Below are 22080 nucleotides of genomic sequence, written 5' to 3' on the forward strand. Positions count from 1 at the left end.
CCTCTGTTTTGCTGTGGCATTAGTGCATGTGCTGCTGGAGTAGGGGCTGTGAGACTAAGAACAGTTACTGAGCTGAAATACAAGAAAAGCCCACACATCTGTAGGGTGAATTTGGTAGTTCACTGCTTAGCCAGATGAGTGTGCACTGCTACATACCTGTGTTTCTTGGTCACAGATGTCAGGGAAAAAAGGAAGGGATTTGCCTGTACCAGTTGCAAGGGAGAAAAGCAGCAGCCCCAAAATTAGTATGTATGCTACATCAAAACCTTGAGGCCTGGGAGTCCGTGTGGGGAAAAACCACTTCTTTATTTCTTTATACGCCCAAGTCTCTTATGTAGAGACTGCTGGGTGCTCAAAACCCTATTAGACCAGCTGAAAAGTTAATTTATTCTGTGGTAAAACATCCCCAAGAGCTCTCATCTGGGGTTTTTCTTACCTGTAGGAGAAATTACATTGTGTTGAGAAACAAAGGTGAGCTAGCATTGGTGATTAGAAAAATTAAGTCCTGAAAAGCATTTGGTTTCTACCACACTTTAATGAGTCATGTTCATGCTGGTACACCTTAGTCATTGTTGATAATGGGATTCAGACTCCTGAGTCAATTAGTGTTTCCAAAACCACACCTACAGTAGGTTAAACTGAAAGTGGAGCAGACTGTCCTGAAGGACTAACGTTCAGAAAAGCAGCACTTAAGGAAATCCGTGTTATTTCCCCATGCACAGAGAGAACCTGAAAGGATCGTGGTGATTTCCCTCCCCGCCTCCACCGGGCTGTGTGCAGTTGCCACCCCATCGCACCCCTCACGCCGGCAGAGATGCAGGGCAGCGGGGGGGGGGGGGGTGGGGGGGGAGCCCTGCCCTGCCCTGCCCTGCCGCTTGGGGGAAGGACCTGCGGGAGGCGGTTCTGTGCTGGCCCTGCGGTGGCTGGAGAGCAAGGGCAGCCCTTGGGGGAGCTGGTGCTGCCCTGGCCCTGCGGTGGGCTGCTGCTGCGGCATTACTGAACACCCTCTCCCCAGGCTTCCCCCTTAGGGAGGGCCCAGGCAGCTCTACGATCTGCCTTCGGGTTCCCTGCAAAGCTGGCAAGGAAACACAGTGAGCCGTTACCCAAAAGGGCAGAAGGCCATGTTAGCTCGATCTCTCTTCAAAACTGGGCTAAATGCTTTATTGGTATCCTGTGGCTTCAGTCATAGAAACTTAGAATCATGACTTTTACTTTGCTGTGCAGAGGCCTTGGTAGGAAGGCTCTCATAAATTATTTTGTTTGAAGAGCCCTTACAAGCATTTTACATGTGCTTGAAGCTGTAGATGGTCTTAGTTTAAGATACTGTTGTTTAAAGAGTGGACAGTGATGACTTTGAAAGCAACGTTAAAAAAACAGGCAAAAGAAGAAACCCATTCATTCTTGTGTTTATTTTGAGTAGCGTTATTAGCATTACCATGCACAGGGTAATAACACTTATGGAATGATGAAAGATTAAAGGAAAAGGAGAGTTTATTTTGGAAACAATAGAAGTGGATGTGAAAAATGTGTTCTTTTATTCCTCTTGATATATCTGCCAAGACTGTCCAGTGATGGAGTGCTTGAGAGCTGGAGAAGAGGGGTTAGGTGAAGACGAAGATACGTGATCATACCCTGGTAGTTTTTCTTTTCACTGCTTGTCCAGAATGACATCTTTTCTTACTTTTTCTAATTGGTTTGCTTTTTATCTTACAAGAATACTTTTTGAAACTTCTTGCTTTCTCATACTTCAGTCATCACAGTTTGGAAGCTGTTGCAGGGAAGGTCCCATGTGTTCTGTAAGAATCTGAAATATTAGAGGCAGTCAGGTTAAATTCTTTTGTTTCTTTACTACGAAGAGAGTAGCTGCAGGATGGTCTTGACGGTCAAAAGTTCAGCAGAACAGGAGCCTAAAATCTTTGCTAATGAAACCACCTACGTTTAGGGGCCTACATGTGAATGTAGGAATCTAGTTATAACGATAGTCTCTAGAGGAGCTTAGCTTACAGATCTGAAACACTTGATTTCCATGCCTGCTGAAAATGATTAATTTCTGTTTGTATTTCTGTACAGATTGAATATTTACTTAAAAAACTCACTGAAGCAATGGGAGCAGGCTGGCAGCAAGAGCAGTTTGACCATTATAAGTTTGCTCTCAACACCAGTCGAGAAGGTCTTTCTGCATGGGAGCTGATTGATCTCATTGGAAGTGGGCAATTTAGCAAAGGGATGGACCGACAGACGGTGTCCATGGCGATCAATGAAGTCTTTAATGAACTCATATTAGATGTACTCAAACAGGTAAGAACCACAGAGAATTAATGTTTTAAAGTAGAACAATTTACTGCATAATTAGAAAATGTTAAACTTCTACTGAAATTTCTTTACCTGATAGATGATGAGCAGGGAGTAATTAGGTAAATTACTTATAAGGGTTCTTTAATATGAGCCTATATTTATAAAAGAAATTGTGTTGCTGTTCATATTGTTGTAATTGGGAGAGTTTGTTTTTAGAAAAAAAAAAAGTGTGCTCTGACTTCAAATGCAGCATTTTTTTATACTAGTATCAACTGCTTGTTAGCTGATAGAGTAGCTGCAACATACTGTCAGCTCTTAAACTGGTAACAACTCTTCAATCCTTGAAAATGCTTTTTTTTCTAGTTTCAATTATGTTGTAGCAAAGGTAAGTTGTGCTGATAACCTCTGTATTGGAAGAAGGGGGTCTGGACAAAGGTATTGCTCCAGCTGAAAGGTCTGCTTCTAAGTTGTCCCACATCAACAGGGCCAAAAGGTGTAGAAGAGTTCCCTTCTTGTTCTGCTTAGCAGGCTGCGTGACTGACAACTTATTTACCTGTATTCAAATGCAAGAAGTCATGCTGGCCTTCATATTCCTAGCAAACTTGTGCTGATCTTCAGATACTTCAGATTTCCAGTGGCTGGATTTAAAACTGGCTTTAGAAACTGCATATCTCTCATGGGAAGTATAAATATCACAGCGACCTGAGGGGTCACAGCAGAGTTTACCTAGAAAGCTATTTAAAATTTACTTCTACCTGACAGAAAATTTTTTCATCTTTGATTTCTTGGTGAGGAGAGAAGCAAAGGCTTTCTTGGCAGGCTTTCTTCAGCTGTTCTGAAGAAATCATCAGAAGGTCTTGGCACAGGAAATTCTTTCGGAATATCCACAGAACAATGCAAAAGTCTATTTTTGTTAGCTGCTGGTTGCCTGTTGGAGGCAAAATGAAGTCATTCTGCTGTTTAATACCAAAAATAAAAAAATAATCAGTGTCAGGTCAGTCTGTCCACTTGAAACTTATGAGGAAATCTGATTTCAGTTTTGATACTGCACTGTGTGTGTCTCTTTCCCCCCCTCTCTTTTTAATTTTTTTTTTTTACTGTCTCCTTTCTTTCCTCTCTTGATGGCTGGGCCTCTTTCTCAAGGATGTCTGAGTGCCTTTGAGTGGTTCCTTGACACTTAAAAATAGTTTGTGTCAAGATTTGGCCCAGCATCTCCTGAACAATTGCTGGCCAAGTGAAGAATGGAGTTCCCGGTGTGACTTGCAGACATCTGCTTTGGTCACAGCTCGTACCGTGATACCTTGTTGATTCACAGAATTGCCCTGTTTACTGCAGTATATGATTACTTTGAAGTATTACTTAATGACATAGTGTATTGTAGCCGAGTCTCATACTATCCTTTTTATTGTACACTTACTCTGGATCTCCAAGGCTTATGGAGGGTAGCGGTGATGATTAAATTTGTGATACTTAGTTTTCTGAAAGACATATCCTTCATGTGATAGTTGGTGTGAAAAGACCCCCAGGAGCTGTCAGTGGGCTATTGAAAGATGAGAAGCAGCTGACGCACAGAAATAATAGATAAAGATTTTGGAAAAATTTGAGGGGAAAACACTAGTCTGACTTGGCTTTGAAAGTGAATGTAGTATGTCAGGAAGGGGAAACCCACTTGGTTATGACTTAGACTGTGCAAGGCATGAAAGAGTGAAGCTGCAGGAGTCCTTCACATGCCCTTGCGACCACCCAGACCTCAGACCCGAGTGCGGGGGCGGCAAGCGAAGCTGTTTGTCTGCACATTCCTGATGTGGAGCAAGGGGGTGGGATAGCACTGGGGAATAGGCACGGCCGTAGGAAAGCTGAACACAGATAAGCTGTGTGTGTAGGGAGGTTGTTTCTTTTTTGTTTGTTTTTTAAACAAAAGAGCTTCTTCAACTGTCCTGAATCTTTTCCTCTCAGACCTGTACAGAGACACCTTTGACTTGAATATACCATAGCACATTTATTTGTTTGCCTGTATCCAAAATTGCCGTAGTTAAAAAGTATTACAGAAAAATGTTCCTTGGTCTCTTTTCCAATTTTTCAGTCCTCTTAATCTGGAATACTTTGAGTACAGTGCTTTCTGTATGGCTTGTTTGGTAGCTATATTGATGTAGGTGCTTTAGTTTCATTTGCGATTTTACATTTTTCTGAAGTTAGGAGTCATACAAAAGTATGTAGCTAATTGGGGAATATGGTTTCAGAAATAGCAGGTACAGCTGAATTACTGGCAGACTTTGAAACTCTAGATTAAAAACTGACAAGGTCACAGCAGCGCCCCCAATAAGACCACTAAAAATCAAATGCCTGAAAGAATGACCAATTATTATATCATTCCCTGTGCACCCTCGCTACCATTAGACGCTTTTTGAGTTGACATAGCCACATCAGATAATGTGTAACAGGGTTACTAGTATAACTGCACTTAGTATTGCGCTTATATTTTAGATATGTTAATATTCACTAGAGGCAAACTTGGATGATTTGATCGTGATACCAGCCCTATTTTTTGTTATTACAGAAGGTTATAATTTTTATTCCTCTATTGTATAAAGCTCAGCAGCAAAATATGGGTGTCTCTTCTTTTGAAATAGTCTTTTTAAGGCTTGCAAGTGTTTTTCCTCATATAGAAAGTAGAGTGGATCATCTTTCAAGAAAAATGAAATACTGTGACTGAAATCTTGGCATTATTTCAATCAAAGTCCAACTGTTCCTTGAAGGGAAAATCCAGACTTCAGCAGTGTTCCCATATCCAGTCCAATAAAGATGCCAGGAGCATGGTTCTGTTATCAGTTTCTCTAACATTACTCATTGAAGTATCTTATATGGGATTGCTTCTTTAATGGGTGCAGCTAAATGAGTGTGTTTGCAGGCTGGAGCCACTCTCAGGACAAAGGTGCTTCTGCTTTGTCCTTGGGAATATCCCGTAACAGCCTCACATCTGTGCTGGGGCGTGTATCTACACAGGACTGATTTTTAGTAACAACTGTCATTAAAGGAGTCTTAGTGATGGCAAATGTCTCTGCTTGACTGAAAAAAATTAAACAATAAAGGTCATCAAGGAGGACCGAAGAGTCATAATAACTACTTGATAATGACATCATAGTAATAATTGTTCAGTTCTTCAGGTAACACAGTTACTTACAAATTGGTCAGAAGAACAGCACATGGTTTCTCATGGGCTAAACAATTAGCAGTGTGCTGGTATTAGGAATGGAAGTGTGTAAGTGAAGTATTTAGGGCCTTGAGCTAACTTTTCTGTGTCCACATAACCAAAAGACCATGTGGTCCAACAGAGGCCAGGTATCTCAGCTGATCCGTTGCTTTTTACAGGGCTATATGTTGAAAAAAGGTCATAAAAGGAAAAATTGGACGGAACGATGGTTTGTGCTAAAACCCAATATTATTTCCTACTATGTAAGTGAAGATTTAAAGGACAAGAAGGGAGACATCATACTGGATGGCAACTGTTGTGTAGAGGTAAAATAAAACCGCCAAAAACTATGAATAATTCTAAAGATAATAATTAATCTTTTTGTTTATGCAGGATGGACTCCTTTCATTAATGCAACTTTTTTCACTTTATATAAAACTAGTTATTCTTATGAAGGTTCTTGGTACTTGTATTTGTAACTCTGTAACAGATAACTGCACACGTGGGGCTTGGCAATATAACTTAGATTTCAGTGTTTGCAAGGCTAATCCTTTGTTACCCATTCTAGGCCTTGCCTGACAAAGATGGAAAGAAATGCCTTTTTCTCATAAAATGTCTTGATAAAAGCTTTGAGATCAGTGCCTCTGATAAAAAGAAGAAGCAGGAGTGGATTCAAGGTGAGGTTTCAAAAATCTTAGTTCTGTGAAAGTTAAGGTAAACTGAAGCCTTACAGCTGTGATTTACTCAAATTTTAAATTCTCGGTCTTGTGATTTTTTTTTTTTTTTTTTTTTGGTGTCTCTGTTTTGGGCACATGGAAGGGATCTTTGAGGAGCCTGAGACTCACAAAGAGCTAAGGATCCAAGTAAGGGGAATTGGTTTCTGTCATTTTAGGTGTCTCAATTTAGGCAGCCATAACCAAAATGAAATGGACGTTATTGTTGTTTGCTTTTCCTGTATTGGCGGTACTTCCAGGGCTGGGGAAGGGGCTACATTGTAAATTGTTGCTTTTGGGGAGGAAGGGAAAGTTTGTTCATTTCAGCACCATAAAATACTGGCTTTGCTTCTACAGTTTTGCTTGAGGTGGTATGGTTTGGTGAGCTGAGGATAAGGCTGCGGACTGGGGCTCCCTTTTCTATTCCCACGGTGAGGGTATTCCTGTGGCACCTTCTCAGGTGTGTGCTGAGGGATAGTTATGTGCGGCTTTTGTGGAGTGAGGTAGAAGCCCTTGCAAACTAACTGTTGCCAATGCCATTGAAGTATGTCCAGCATTTAAATATTTGGAGCTGTGTGCTTTCATTTGCGTGTCCCTTTTTATCTAAAGTATGTGTTTAATTGCATCAAAGTCTGATGTATGACAAATGACTACTTAGTTCCAAGAGGAGATCTTTTTTCGCAGTTGTAGTAGGTGAATAAAATATTGAAAACATCTGGTACTCCTGCTTTGCTCTCTAAATATTTCCTCACTGAATATAAGTGAATGAGAGCTACTTTCTTACTGGGAGAGTTTTCTCTTGGAGTATCAGTAAGAATAAAGGGCTTAAGGTTGGTTCTAGGGAAGTAAGTTGATATATATATGTTAGATAACATCTTATTGCTTGATTAGTCACTGAATCTAGGTAGTAAGAAGTCTTGAAGTGTTGGAGGTTTTGCAGCTAGGTGTACAAGTGACTTGTATATCCACTGCCTGTTAGGAATCACTGCTGGCATTGACATAATGCATTGGAATTGCCAGACCTTATCCTTGTGGCACACAGCTGATACTGAAAGCCAAGTGTCTTTCACTTTTGGTTTGTGTTGACAGCTAGCCTGATGAGAATCAGGAGAACTGACAGCAGTTATTTCTGATTTTAAAATACACATTTAAAAACCAACCAAAACAAACAATGCAACGCCACAAGTATTCATTCACTAAGGCTATCCAGAAAGCTTAGCATTTCTCTTCACTGGTGTTCTCATCCTCTCCCTTTGTCTTACATGCTCCTTTCCAGCCATACAGACCACTGTGAGCCTGCTGAGAGCGGGGAGCCCTCCACCCCACAAAGAAGCACGCCAAAAACGGAAAGAATTGCGCCAGAAGCTGTTGGCTGAGCAAGAAGAGCTGGAGCGGCAGATGAAAGAACTGCAAACGGCCAATGAGAACAAGCAGAAGGAACTGGAGACCGTGCGAAAGGTGGGAGCGGGGGCTGCTAACCTTTAAGCTCAAGCTCTGTGGTTGAGCTGGACTTCTCGAAGTATAATTAGGCATCTAGTTCCTGTTCAAGTGTTCAGACACACCGAGCAAACTCCTCCAGAGGAGGTGAGCTTGTGTCGGCATCGGCCCCCTGAGCCCCTAGGTCTGCTGGCTGAGCCTGCAGGGAAGCCTTCAGCGCTGACTGCAGCCGTTCCCAAGGCCGGTTCAGCAGGCTCAGGGTAACTCACGTGGCCCAGCTCTGTCCCCTGTACTTACGAGAGTATTGTGAAGCTCGTGTAACAGGAAACCCCACCTGTGTGGATGGCGTTTGGGGGGCTGGAGGGTCCAGTATTTTCAGTTACTTGTGGGTTATTTGTTTTTCTCTTCTGTCAGACATGTCTATCAAACTTGGGGCTTTCCATTAAGATTTTCTTTATATAGTTTTCCAAAGTTCTGTTATGTGAACTGTACGTGTGGGGGAATTTTTCTCTTCACCCTGACGTAGTTGCCAGAGATATAAATTTAATTTTCAAAGATTCCAAAGGTACAAAGTGATTCTGTGAGTATGCGTAGGCAAAATTTTATTAGAGTAGTTTGGGGGAAATTTATAGAGCTGAGACACGTAGCATCGATTTATAAACTATTTAAATTCATGTTCCTTGTAAGTGCTGGACTGACTTCTAAAAGCCTGAGAATTGGACTAGAAATTTTTTGAGTATCAGCAGAAGACTCGCTGAATACATTATTTTCATTGTAAACAGCTTTTTAGTCTAAATCTGATGACTGGCAGGAGACACCAAGGTGCCTTTGCTGTGGCTGCGCACTCTTAACAGTAGATTGAACATGCTGATGGATCTTTGTACTTTGGAACAGCTGCTACCACTGCAATATTTTTCCACACAGACTTGATTAGTATCCAGGTATACTTCCTGTCTCCATCATTGCTTGAATTTTTCATAAATGAAAACCACTAATTAATTTAGCCCTCAGTTTGAAAAAACCTCAATGATCTTTGTGATGCAGAGTACAGGGAAAGCTATAAATACTGTGAGAGTAGGTTAAAGGTTCTGAGTCTAGAAAGCAAATAAAATAATCCAAAATGTATCTTTCAAACGATAAATTTTTACAATGTGTCATGAAGTCATAATTTGTGCCAAGAAGAAATCTGTTTTTAATAATCTTGCACCGACATTGCTGTGGGTATTATTCTGTTTGCCTTAAATGGAGCCTGACAGTGGAAAACCTTATTTTAGTTTGTTTGACACCTATATTCTACCATGTGTTTAACGTTCAGAACACAAAATATGTTTTAAAGCCTGTGTTACCTGCACGTTACTGGTAAGTAATGTACCTGTTACCTGAAATCATAGGGCAGGATTTCAATATTGAGTTTACTTTATTGAGGAAAAAGCCAGGGGGCTGATAACGTGTGAGTCAACGCTAAAGGAGCAGTAGGATGTTGAGAGGCTCCAGGGAGTTTTGTAGAAATCACAATGAGTAAACTAAAGAGGGTTGTGGCAAGAAGCATCTTTTGAAGTGGACCGGATTGAAATGACTTCTCAAGGAGAGTAGGGTAGTCTCGCACATGAACTACTGCACTTTGACTAAGTGGAATTAGGGGGGAGGTACTGTGTTGGAGGAATTTAAAGTGTTTGATTAGCCATAAAAATGTTCTCCAAGGAAAAGGCTTTGTAAATGGTTCAGGAAACTGAATTCTTTTGGAAGGCTTAGAGTTAGATTTGCTCCTAATGGCAGTGAGCCATCAGTTACACAACATCTGCCAAAGTGCACTGTGAGACTGGTTTGTATTTTGATAGCTTCTGCAGTAGAAAATTTCAGAAGAATAAGAGCCTTTATCTGAAATAATTTTTTTTCATGTTTTTAATGGAATTTTGAGGTATGCACATTGAACAGACTGAAAGGTAAGTTTTTCTTACCAAGAAAGCATGCACAAGACTTGTGCACCCTTTCTGTTTCAATTTGGGGTCTTGCATGGGATTCAGAGACCCTGTGCTGAATAACCCCTGCTGCAATGGTGTGTTCCTGCCGATTCCCCCTCCCTCCCTGCCCCCAACATTTGGGACTTTTCCCTAAAGTGTGTAGTTGTCGCCAGGAACCTTACCTGCCAGGAATTGATGTCCTCAGACATGAATTAAGCAGGAAGTTGCTGATAAAGAGTGGACAAACAGTGTATTTTCTTGTTGAGCTCTCTGGCAAAAGCCTAGCACCCACCCTTGCCTGTGACTCTGCACGTTCACCCTCTTGGCTCAGTATTGGCAATGTTTGTTTAATTTCAAAGCAGGGAAGGAAATCAAAAGAAAATTTCACCTAAATAGGCATCTTAGATTTGACTACAATTACATGCTTTTAAATGTTCTGGCAGAGGAGAAATACTACTTCTAAAAGACCGGCATCATTTAAGCCTTTCAAAGGAGAGCAATTCTGTAGTATCTGCTACAGCTTAAAAACAGAGTAGGAGCTTTCTCCTTCCCTTCTTCCCATCTATTTCAGACTGAAGTGATATCAGAAGCACTTAAAGGAATGGAAGTTTTAGCTTGGCAGCTTAATTGTTTAGGCATCTCCTTAGTTCATCATCTAGGTTGCGTGAGGGAAGATGGTTTAAATGTGGTACCTTCCAAAAACACTGAAGGTGAGGGGTGTCCTTCTCTTACTGAAGGTTCGTGGAAGCAATTTCACCAGCCTTACAAAAGAAGGGTGCCTGCTTTGTTTCCTCGGAAGCATCAGATAAGTTTCTTAGGCAAATTCTGTGAAAGAATGATTTTGTTTCCAGTATTGGTAAAGTTTTGGCTGGTACTTGTACTTTTCTAACCTTCCGTGCATTCTGAAAATACATGTTATCAAATCCCAATGAAAGGAGAAACTGTGATGACTATCTTTATATGTGAAATCAAGATGCAAAAAAAAGTTAAGTTGAAAAAAGGCAAGAAGGTACCAGCAGCTGTTTCCTAGGCCTTAGCTCTGACTAGGCTAATTTTTCCCCAAATTTCAAGTGATGATTATCAACTAGAATTTTATTTACCTTACATGGTAATTTAGGGGATGTTAAAGGGATGTGATTCACAATAGCACAATCACTTATTATAGTCAAAGTTTGTGGCACTTCTGCTTTCCCATGGCAATTTGGTGCTTCTTGTTTCTATATGAACTCTATGCATGCTGGCATGTTTTCACTGTTGGAACTCCTGTACAGTTCTGCCTGTGATGTGGTTTTCCATAATAGTTTTCTATCCCATATGAGATAGAGAAGGAAATACTAGTGATTTCTATGTGTTGTGCAAAGCAGGGCTCAAAGGAAAGTTGGAGGAGGTCTGATAGTTGTCTTTTCATTGGTAAATTTAAAATTATCTTGCAAATAACAAGACCGTAAATTGTATTTAGAGACTGTGAATAGCCTTAGGCATTTGAAAGAAGAAGAAAGCTGATACCTTAATGCTTTCGAAATTTTCTTCCATTTTTGTTAAAAACAAAACTTGTTAAACAATTCCATTCCCTCCAAATGTTTTAGTTTTGACAAATTATTTTTTCCTTCTTTTCTTCCCCCACCCTTCTCTTCCAGCAACTGGAAGCAGCAGCTGCTCGTGCTGCTGAGGAAGAGAAGAAAAGACTTCAGACTCAAGTCGAATTACAAGATCGGTTCAGTTTGGAGCTGGAGAGAGAAAAAATGGTGAGTAGTGCACATGCTTTTTGCTGTGTTTACACATAGTGAGCCATGCATTCAGCAGCGACTTCCCTCACAGGCAGTTACTAAAAGGATTCCACACATTTTGCAGGAGGCTGGAGAATGCAACCTGCACTGCATTTATTAGAGATGTAGGAATAAAATATTTTTACTAGTGAATGCAAATACTGGAACAGCTTCCCTACAATTTATATAGCATTCAAAGCTTAAATATTATTGGAAAATAGGGGAAAATTTGACTGAAGGATAAATGCAGGGTGAAGTTATCCTTGCAGTTGTCAAAGATGGAGAACCTGAGACGAGTACATACTATATGAATATGGAAAATGAACACAGGCATAATCAAAATGCATTTTAAGAACTTTCTGACTTGAATGTATTCCTAAAACTATTGTTTGGGGATTTTTTTACTATGTGTTCTTTTACATTCATACACACACACAAACATAAAAAAAAATAAAGAAATATTGTAGCTTCACAATGCTGTTACTATAATCCACACTGAGAATTTTACAAAAGAACTAATTTTCAATCTTCAAGGGTTTTGTCAGGCACACAGGCTTTTCTGTTAGCTGAAGAAGCAGAAATGGTCAAGTTGATGTGCTGGAATGTATTGGACCATAAATGCACGCAGTGCTGCTTTATGGGCTGCCTGTGAATTCCTGAATACGATCAGGGCCTGGGTCAGTGGGATTTTGGTTAGCTGGGGGAAAGCAGACTGCAGACCAGCGGAGCGGGACAAGCCAACCTACCATGCTGGAGAGCAAGACTTTCGTGCTGGATTCAGGAGCTGTGCTTGCTTTCTGTGAAGTACATGGTGCTTTATCCTGACTCGGTTCAAAGCCCACAGACTGCAGTTGTGCCCAGCACAGCGAGGGGCTGACTGGGAGGACGGCTCTGGTGCCGCAGTGCCCCCAGTTTCCCGCTCTGATCAGTGAAAGGCGGGTAAGGAGGATCAGAAGCTGGGTGTCTGTGATGATGCAGCATCCCCTCACCTTCCCCTGTCTCTTACTGTTGTTTTTTTGTTATAGTTGCTGTTCTCTTAGCAAAGCCAACCTCCATAGCCAGTGTCCACCCCTTTATCCATTCTGTGCTGTCATGGTGCTGCCATCCAGATACAAGTGTGTGGAATACACTGCTGCCAAGGGAAAAGATTTCTGAGGAAGGGAGTAGAAACAGTGTAATTAAACCAACCTGACCTTTGTGTCTGAGCACTCTACAAGTTTTCTCTTCCCTCAGTTTAGTGTGTATGTGTAAAGTAAATGACAAGATCAAAACAATTTAAGGTAGGTTTAAGCCCCTGTAAAAATCCCGTGCTACATGAAGTAGGGCAATGTAAGCAACCTGTATTCTTATTTATAATTTTAAACGATGTTAGTTACATATCGGCAAATCTAGACTCAATTTTACCAGTTTTTTTCTGCAGGCAACAGGAAAAGGTTTGTCTCTGAAAACATTATCTGAGGGATACCTGGTAATTCTTTTAAAAATTGGATACCTGAGTTGAATCGCAGCTCATATGTGTCCCCAATTTATGCTGCTAGGTAAGACAAAAAATGGAAGAGCAGGTTGCTCAGAAATCGTCTGAACTGGAACAGTATTTACAGAGAGTACGTGAACTGGAAGAAATGTATAAGCAGCTACAGGAAGCTTTGGAGGATGAGAAACAGGCACGTCAAGATGAAGAGACTGTAAGGAAACTTCAAGCCAGGTATGGCTTTGACCTAGTAGAGATTTATTTCAATTCTCCCTGCCCCCCGCCCCAATAATAAATAGCTGTGCCAGAGTAGTAAAGACTGTTTGCATTCTGGACATGCTGCTTGAAGGGGGAAACTAGCTTGAAGTCCAAACACAGGACAGGTTGTTTTTTTGTTTTGTTTTTTTCCCCTAAGCTATGAAGGCTAAAGTGGGGGTATTTATGATTTTTTAATATGTTTGATTAGCCCTTAGCAGTGAGAGTGCTCAGCAATTTCAGAAAAGCAAATGGGCTTATTTTTCATCAGGTGTTGTGCATGTCAGCACTTTAAAAACTGAGATCATGCTGCACAGAATTTTCAGTTACGTATTTTATAAAGCAGCAACTGCAAATATGACTATCTGCTGTATTTTCTCACAGGTTTAAATTGTAGTTGGTAAGGGGTTAAGTCTCCTCTTACTCATATCGGCTTTGTTTAGTGTGGTTTGTTTCTTCATATATTCAGTCCTCCTAAGACAATTAAGATAATTTAAACATGCTTGTTTCTTCTATGGTTTTCAGTGCTGTGTATTTGCATTATTGACTAAATTTTCTGAATAGCCCTTTGTAGCAGTCAGACTGCACTGCTGGCATGAATTTCAGCTTTACACTGAAGACAAGCCAACAAGCAATAACTTTTTTTTCTGCTTCCCAAGTATTTAAAAAAAGAGGAAAGAAAATAATTAGCTTGGCCTTCCTGCATGTATGCTACATCATGGATACAGCTGACTTTAAAGTGCAGTTAACATTGCAATCTCCATTGCAGATTACTGGAAGAGGAGTCAGCAAAGAGAGCTGAGCTGGAAAAATGGCACTTGCAGCAGCAACAGACCATTCAGATGACAGAAGCAGAGAAGCAAGAGCTAGAAAACCAGAGAATGATAAAGGAGCAGGCTCTTCAGGTTGCTATGCAGCAACTGGAACAACTTGAACTGGAAAGGAAGGAGGCCCTTGAGCAGTATGAGGTGAGCTGTCCTGTTCATGAACCTCTCATACTTAGCCAGGTATTCAGTAGTTTAACTGAATTTGAAGTTCATTAGTATCATGCTTCTTTAAAGATTCACATGGCACAAAATTATAAGAACAGATAGGATAGATATGTGTTGGGTTTTTTTTGGCCTGGACCAGTAGATAGAGTTGAAGAAGGGAACATGTTACAGACATACCACCTCCTTTATTCTTTTGTCTCAGTTTGCATGCAAGGCAGCTCAGTCCTATCCTGAAATACTTTGCGTATATTTGTCTTCTACTGTAGACTAACTTCTGGTGTGGTCCCACTGTGCTTTCAAATTAGTTATTCTTGCAATGTTTTGATGATGTCATGGGGCAATACTGTCTTCTACAGATGAAAAATCAACGTGCTAGTTGTAGGCTCTTGCTCCTCAAAAAGGTATTTAAGTGCTGAACTGCTGTCAAGGTGAGCTAGGAATTAGCTCATATTCTCAATGAGCCGCAGTGCCTCATGTCCCAAATGCCAGGCCTGTTCTCTGCTCCACTGCGTGTTTTTGGTGAAGGTCTGTAGCTGTATTCCTCAAAGAAGTAAGAGCCAGGATCCAGCAAGTCGAGAGTGTGAAGTGTTGCATGCTATCTAGGGCTAGGGAGGTGTTGATCCTGTGCGATTTAGGTCAGGAAACAAAACATGACTGGATTTTTGTTTAACTAGGGAGTGTGTTTATGGTGTCTCTGTGCTGTTGAGGTTAGCTCTGTGAAGGACAAGCTGATGAGCTGTACTGACTGGCACAGAATACAAATGCTTCAGTGACTGCAAGCAAGGGCCCAGGTGGGCTGGTTCTGGCCACTTAGTGTTATATCTAACACCATCATTAGATTGCTTTTGGCTAATGCTCGACTTCTTTTTAGAGGACATCTCAGGCTTTTTATATATGAAACATCTTTTGTTACTCCAAAGGAGTTGCTGAATACAATAGACACAATAAAACAACCAAGCAAAAAATTCTACAAAACAAATGGAGTAAGTCACTGCAATGGTTGACTCCTTATTTTAGAAATAATTAAACATTCTGTCCTCCTGTTTGGAATGGATCAAGAGACTGGTTTAGACTGAAGAACACCTCTTCCTTGTGTCGGTTTGTCTCAGCCCACTCAGTGGGTTACAAGGAGGGTGAATCTTTTGAATTCCCCAAGGGCCTGTGTAGTGTGGGGGACAATCCAGTATCTGCTGGGCAGAAGGGCAGGGCAGGGTCGAGTTGAGACAGTGACTCAGAGGAACAATTTAGCTGTTACCTTTATGAACTGACAGTGAGTGAAGGGAGACAATTTGGCAACAATCAACTGATACCTTTTCTGAACTAATACAGGCACTTTGGCAAAGACTATTTTCCTAACAGCCTGTCACAATTTGTACAAAACTTATATAGCTGAATATACCTAAGAAGGAGGAGAGAGAAAGAGGAAAGAGGAATTGGGGAATCACCACCCTTTGGATCCTGTGTTGTCATAGAGTAGCAAGCTTGATCCCTAGGTGGTGGGTTGATTAGAAACACAGAGAGGGGTGTTGTCTTTATTTAGTCTTTCTTACACCTGCACAATAGGGTGTATTCCAGAAGGTTCTTGTTTTCTTTGGCTTGCCACGGCGCAGCTGGGCAAGTTCTGTCTCTGGGCAGCAACAGGAGGGAGAGAGAGAAACAGCCCCCTGCCCCACCTCCACAGAGCTTGCCCTGCTTCTCCCCCCTCCACAGGGCTCCCACTCCAGTTGAGCTACCCTGTTTGCAGTTTATGACAGGGCATAACAGTGGTGGTCCTTTCCTAGTTTATACTTTGATTTCTGATTGTGAGAGATACCTGCTAACTAGTCATAGTTTGGAACAGAAAATGCATCTTTCTGTTTTGAAACTATGGTTTATGCTTTTGATCTTTATGAAGACTAGCCCTACTTGCACTGCTACAGAATCTTGTAAAACGGGGTTATTTTTGGGTTCTGGTTTAACAGCTTACTTTTAGACAGCTAGTGCTGTGCTAAATTGCTTAGGGTGGTTAGAAAGTAACTACTCCTCTCTACGCTAAATGGGGTGCTGGCTGAATTATCATGGTTCTGTCTTTAGATTTAAAAGGATGTTTTATTCTTTTTATATAAACAGAGTAAAGTTGTTCTAGTTTTCACATGGGCTGTATCTTATTTCAGGAGGTTAAGAAGAAGTTGGAAACAGCAACTAATAACACCAAGAGCTGGAAAGATAAAGTAGCTCATCACGAGGGATTAATTCGACTAATAGAGCCAGGTAAGCTATCATCAGAAAAGATACAAAAAGTATGTATTCATTCTGTCTCACATACTTAGATCACCAAGTGACTTACTGAAGTCTGCCTTTTCCTGTAGCTTATTGGTTTCATGGCAGCCTATAAATATCACATTTCTGAGAACTGCTGGTGGTAACTTTCAAGTTTCTACCTCTACTGGCCTTACTATAATAATTGTAAATTATTATTTGTTTGTTTATTTTCACTTATTTCAAATTGAACATTGTATGGTTTGGGTGTTTAATGCAGTTAGCTATTTTCACGTTTTTGGCAATTAACATTTATACTAAAACATTTGATTTTGGGGAAATGTTTAATTTCTTAGCTTAATTAATAGCATGCTAGCCCTGAGGACAGTGGCTTTGTAATGCAGTGCTGAAGAGTTTGCTTTCCTTCAAGGACATCTGTAAAGGCCAGAAGAGGGGTTTACTAAGATACTGCTGTTTGGGGTGGGGGAGAAGTTGGGCGATGGGGATGCAGAAGACTGAAGCAGTTGAAAATTTCTCACGCAAAGCACCTTCACTGACGGTGACGCAGGCATTCCTCCCTCCTTGGTTAGGCAGGTCCTCGGCTCACCTCTGAGAGGGTTTCCAATCGCAGAAGAGACAGCACTTACCAAATCATCCTGTGGAGACACTTGGCCTGTCCACCCACAGTGGGTGAGCGATGTCCCTGTCAGAAGGGCCTGTTTCAAGTATCGCACTCTGTCTTGCAGGCTCCAAGAATCCTCACTTAATCACGAACTGGGGCCCGGCCGCCTTTACTGAAGCTGAACTCGAGCAAAGACAAAAGAGCTGGAAAGGGAAAAAAACAACTTCTGAGTAACAGCGGTAGCTGATGTATCGTTTGCGAACAGCAGCCCACCTTCGTTCGCTCTGCTTTGCGCAGAGCAGCTTCTTGCTTATAAAGATCTTAGTTTGCTCGGCAGGTTGGGCCTTTCTGCAAAGGAATTACTGTTTGCCACATAGGAGCGTCTACTCAGAGCTCAGTACTTAGATTATGTGGTGTCTGACAGTACTTGCTGTTTTCCCTCACATTTCTAGAAATTCTGTTCTTTTATACAAAACTTTTCAACTGAAGATTTTTATTTAAATGTAGCTTGTGACAGAGGTGTTTCTGTACTAGCCTGTAACAACCTGACAGCATCTAACCAATCAAGCAGTGTCACCTTCATTCCAAAAAGGGAAGCAATTTTTTCTTTGGTTCAGTTAGTGTAAATTAAACCCAGGATGAATCAGTCCTGGAGGTTCTGTTGAGCTCTGAGATAAAGCATTACCTTTCTTTCCTTTGAGTCTCTTTTTACTTTTCTCTGTCCCTCTGTTGCTCTTTGCACAGTGCTCAGACATGTTCCTCCTTTGCGAGGGTAGACTGGCATCACCAGGCACCTGCTGGCTGGTCTGATTTTGTGTCCTGTTTTCCTCTGTCTGCAGGAATCCAAACAAATAGAACTGGAAATAGGCATGTACAAAATGCTGCTGTAAAACATTTGGAAAAAGTAGTTCTGCAAGGTTGTTCTCGTACTGTCTTATACTCGAGAAGTGCTAAAAAAACCCTTGATAATTTTATTCATAGTTTAAAAGATGCACAGTTTTGACTTACAGATTTCTGGAGCGGATTACTGGAAGATGATAGCACATACAGGCCAAATACCATCTGCATCAAGGCTATGTTTGTACAAGAAATCTGAGTATAACATATCACCATTTTAGATGCAGCCCTTTTGTCTTATTCTTAACTGGAGGCTAGATTAAACAAAAAATGCAAGAGGAAAACTAAATTTGACATTTTTATTTTAGATAAAAGTGATAAATGTGTAGCAATAGTACTTTAGAAAAAATTAATTCTTGTCAGTAAAATAATTTCAGCATTTCTAGTAACAAAGCTTCCCAAAGAGCCTACTTGCTCTGCTCAAAATTTTCTCCAGGGACAGAGCCAGTTATTTCTGTTTCTGTAGGGAGAAGGAACAATTCTCTGCTTTTGCTCTGTAGAACTCCCACACCAGTCAAGGAGCCAGCCTATTACTAAGAAAACTGTACTCCTGCTGCATTGTACAAACGTTTTGAGAGCTAAGTTCCCCCTCCTGAAGAGCAGGTGCCTGTTGGTGTGGTTTGTTAGTCAGCTTTGACCTTTGTATGTGCACTGAACAGGGCCATCCATCTCTTAGCACCTGCTTTTTAGGTCAGCTAAATGTTAAATTATTTTTAGTAATTATTTTTTCAGATGGATAACCAGTGCATTTGTGTACAGCAGTGTCAAACTTGGATCTCAGAAAAGCAGAAACTGTACAGGAGTGATCTTCAGATTTGGAAGTGAATAGCATTTTATTTGCCTAATAACTAAGACTCACTCAAATAGTGAATCTTCTCAGACATTTATTCTCTGGTTATATTTTTATACTAATTGAAATCTTTAATATTTTAGTAAAAGGAGTGCTGATTAGAATGGCAGGAAAATCCAGAATCTTCCTTTTTGTATTTACTGTACAGGAAAGCAGTAGTTTCGTAAGCTTGCTAACGTGGCATTTTTTAAATTGATTATGTTTACAGAAGAAATGTGAAAAAACTATAATAGAAATACTAATGTATACATTGTTAAACTTCGCTAAAGGAGATGGAACAGTATTTATAACTACCAAACATATTTTATGTGGAGAGCGGAATGTGTATTGGGGCTAAACTTGCTTAATTTTTCTAACAGTCTTTATTTGGACAAATGTTTTTTTTAAGAACACCAAAAGATGCATGTTTTCATATTTTTTACTGTTCTCTAGAATTGGCTATTTAATAAAGTAATGCAAAGTTAGTTACATTTCTGAATTAATTGTTGTCTTTTTACATGGATTTCTTTTGGGTTACTGGAGTTGAGAATCCAGTAACCATTGTGTGGAAGTATAACTGTGATGGAAGAAATATACTCCTAAGGGTCTGATTAATGGCATTTAGATTAAAGCCATAATAAAATCATTGGTCACTCGGGTAATACAATGTAATTAACAGCACCACTTCTCTTAACAGTTCTTATTCAGTACACCTTGATACAGGATAATGATGCTCAGCTCTTACAGGCACCATTGCTCAATGACAGTATTTTGGGGGTGCAGTTTAGCTGTTCTCTGAAAGAGAAAGCATGCCAGGTGGGAAGGGAAGTGATAGATGTACAGTGTGACGTACAGATGTACACATCACTGCTTAGTGTGTGAGCCTGGGGCAAGGGCAGCCCTGCTCTTACCAGTGAGCTACCGGGGCAAAACCACTGCAGAGTGAGCATACCTTGGCACAGTCAGACATGGGCCTCTGCAGGCAAAACAGCCCTTCATTAAGATGTCATCCGCGTACGTCCGTCTTGAGTTATTTCTTAGTCACTATTAGAAGAGGAAATGAGACAAATATCCTTTTAGCTTTGGTGTTCCTACCTGCTCTGACAAATTAAGAAAGCTTTGGGTGAAGCGTTACATAGTAAAAGTAGGGGAAGAAATTGGTTTAAAAATTAACCAATTGCATTTTGAGCAAAAACACCACTTCAGACTAAATCTGCTAAAGCTACACTAACACCACAGTCAGAGAGAGCAGGGCTGTGACTCAGTCACTGCATCTCATGAAACAGAACAGCCTGGAAAGGTACCCCTGGTGCGGTATCATTTCTGGTGAGCCCAGAGTTTACAGCACTCCTCCTCCAAGAGCAGCGAGGCTGCTAATGGTGAGGATATTTGCAATAAAATGTGATGCTATGGACGTCGCCGTTCCACCCCAAGAAGCCTTGCAACATCATAGTGCTGTACATACAAGCCGGACTTACCGAGACAGAGGCCAGTGGAAAGCTGTGGATGCTGTTCCTGAATCCTCCGTAAGAGGCCTTGAGGGCTTAGGGCGCTTGTTTCATCTGCCAGATGCAGGTTTCCCTCCTCCTGATGGTGGAGCAATCCTGCAAACCCATAGCACAGGACCATGCTTTTTTTACCTCAGACAGACAGGACTTTTTTTTTTTTTTTTTTGCCCTGTGACCATGTCGTGGAGCTGGTTTATGGTCCTTATTCACCCATTCCCAAACTATAACAGGCAGGTTTCCAGCAACTCGTACTATGTCTGTAACTTTCCTGCACAAACAGCCACACAAACAAAGCAACAGCGTGTTGTTAGGACAATATCTGTATCCTGGGGTGGGGGCAACCCAATGCCAGAAGCAGCAAATGTTCAGTCATGCAGACCTTCTGGAACAGTAGCCGCACCATCCATTCCAGTAAAAGTCAACTGAAAATAACTGCTCTGATTTTTATCTTGAATTTGTGAAGCAGTTATAAAGTAAACAATTTTGAGCAAAGTGGTGCATGGCCAGGAAGGGGGATATCCGTAAGGACTTTCAGCTGCTTTGAGGAGAGATGTAGTCACTTGTTCATAAAGGGCACAAAAGGGAGGAATTATAACGTGCCATAAAGTTGTCTCGAACTGAATGAAAAATCTCCCCCCAACACCAGCAAGATTTTAGCTCCCCCACTCCTCAGTTCAGAACTTTCCAACTCGGCCTGTGCCAGGCTGGTGGTTTGATAATTGTGCCTACCTCTCAGTTTTTCTTCTTTTCTCGCGCCGCGGTGGGAGCCCCGCCGCCCCCCGCCCCGGCCGCTCCGGCGGGCTCGGCGCGCCCCCCCGCGGCGGTAACGGGCCCTCACCCCCCGCCGGCCGCGGGGTCCCGGGGCAGCGACCGCCACCCACCGCCTTCAGCCCCCGCCGGGCCGGCGCTAAGCGAACCGGCTCTCCGGGTGTTTCAGCGATACCTCCCCCTGCCCTCCTCCAGTTCTGTGTGTGGTTCTGTGCTCGGCTCAGTGCAGCTGATCCCAGCGACGTCCTGTGAGCCTAGGAAAAAGGATTTTACAAGACGAGTGTTATCACTGGCCCAGGATAAATTGATGCTCAGAGACTTGAAGCTAATTCAGGCCTATTTTCCAAAAAATCCCCACCCCGCTGCACTGCGGAAGGACGATGGGTACAGTCAGATACATCATCCAGCAAGCTCTCAGCTGCAGCACAAAGCTTGGGCTGCCACACAGCTTTTCTAAGGAGAGTAAAGCAGGGCGAGTTAAAAATGTGTAAGGAAGGTTACTTATCTGGAAATAGCGTTTTCCCAGGTGCCTCGTGTACGTGCCTCGTGTACATGCCTCCTTTATCCTTTACCCCATCCCGTCCTCCCTCATCCTACTGAACGGTGCTCATTGACTTGCAGGATAAAAAAGCCCCGAGGTTGCAGGAGTAGGGCTGAAAGAAATATGTGCAATGTGCTGGCTCACATGTACTTCTCTTTTGGGAGCAGGACCCAGACTCATCCCGGGTCACAAAGGGGAGGGAGGGGGGAAAAAGAGACCAACCTGTGGTTTGAGATACTTTGGGGCTTCCCACGCAGCAGGGTGAGCAGCCGTACAGACATCGTGTCTTGAGGACTTCCTGTTACTGATGATGTGGCCCTGAGTTCCAAAATAAAACACAAACAGAAAGTTTGTAACACTACATGAATTTAGAGAGTATCATGACTTTCATACAGTGAGTCTCACTGTGAACTTCAACTTCAGTGCCAGGGAAGTGAAAGTGCAGAAAAGCACTGTTCTGTGAACTGGCTTTCTGCGTATGTCAAAAGTACACGTCCTGCAAAATGGAAAGGCCAGTGGTTGATTCAACACTTAAGATGAAAAAAAGACTTGGAAAAAGGTAGCTGCTTCTCATCTCCAAAATAAATTAAAATTGGA

General features: G+C 41.7%; 1 protein-coding gene and 1 long non-coding RNA gene across 7 annotated transcripts in view; one reads left to right on the top strand and one right to left on the bottom strand.

Moving 5' to 3' along the window:
- SWAP70 (switching B cell complex subunit SWAP70) overlaps positions 1–19319 on the top strand; it is a 41574-nt gene extending 22255 nt beyond the window's left edge. For 4 of the 5 annotated variants that reach the window (XM_042785091.1, XM_033006864.2, XM_033006863.2 and 1 more), the window contains exons 4-12: positions 2071–2298; positions 5665–5811; positions 6054–6162; positions 7475–7656; positions 11234–11341; positions 12901–13067; positions 13858–14056; positions 16234–16330; positions 17065–19319. In XM_042785091.1, coding sequence (XP_042641025.1) covers positions 2071–2298; positions 5665–5811; positions 6054–6162; positions 7475–7656; positions 11234–11341; positions 12901–13067; positions 13858–14056; positions 16234–16330; positions 17065–17174 — 1347 coding nt within the window. In that variant the 3' untranslated portion in view covers positions 17175–19319. The other variant, XM_042785092.1, reaches the window with a different exon arrangement.
- LOC116965073 lies at positions 17644–21785 on the bottom strand. 2 transcript variants are annotated; one of them, XR_004409125.2, is made up of 5 exons: positions 21706–21785; positions 21118–21595; positions 20145–20270; positions 19619–19710; positions 17644–17773 (listed from the first exon to the last, which is right to left on the bottom strand). It is a non-coding gene; the product is annotated as an uncharacterized LOC116965073 (long non-coding RNA). The 2 variants fall into 2 exon arrangements; XR_006164647.1 differs by having other exon boundaries at positions 20145–21595.
- Between the last annotated feature and the right edge of the window lie 295 nt (positions 21786–22080).

This window comes from Tyto alba, unplaced genomic scaffold, assembly GCF_018691265.1.
Source record: "Tyto alba isolate M040663 unplaced genomic scaffold, T.alba_DEE_v4.0 Super-Scaffold_8, whole genome shotgun sequence".
NCBI classification, from domain to species: Eukaryota; Metazoa; Chordata; class Aves; order Strigiformes; family Tytonidae; genus Tyto; species Tyto alba.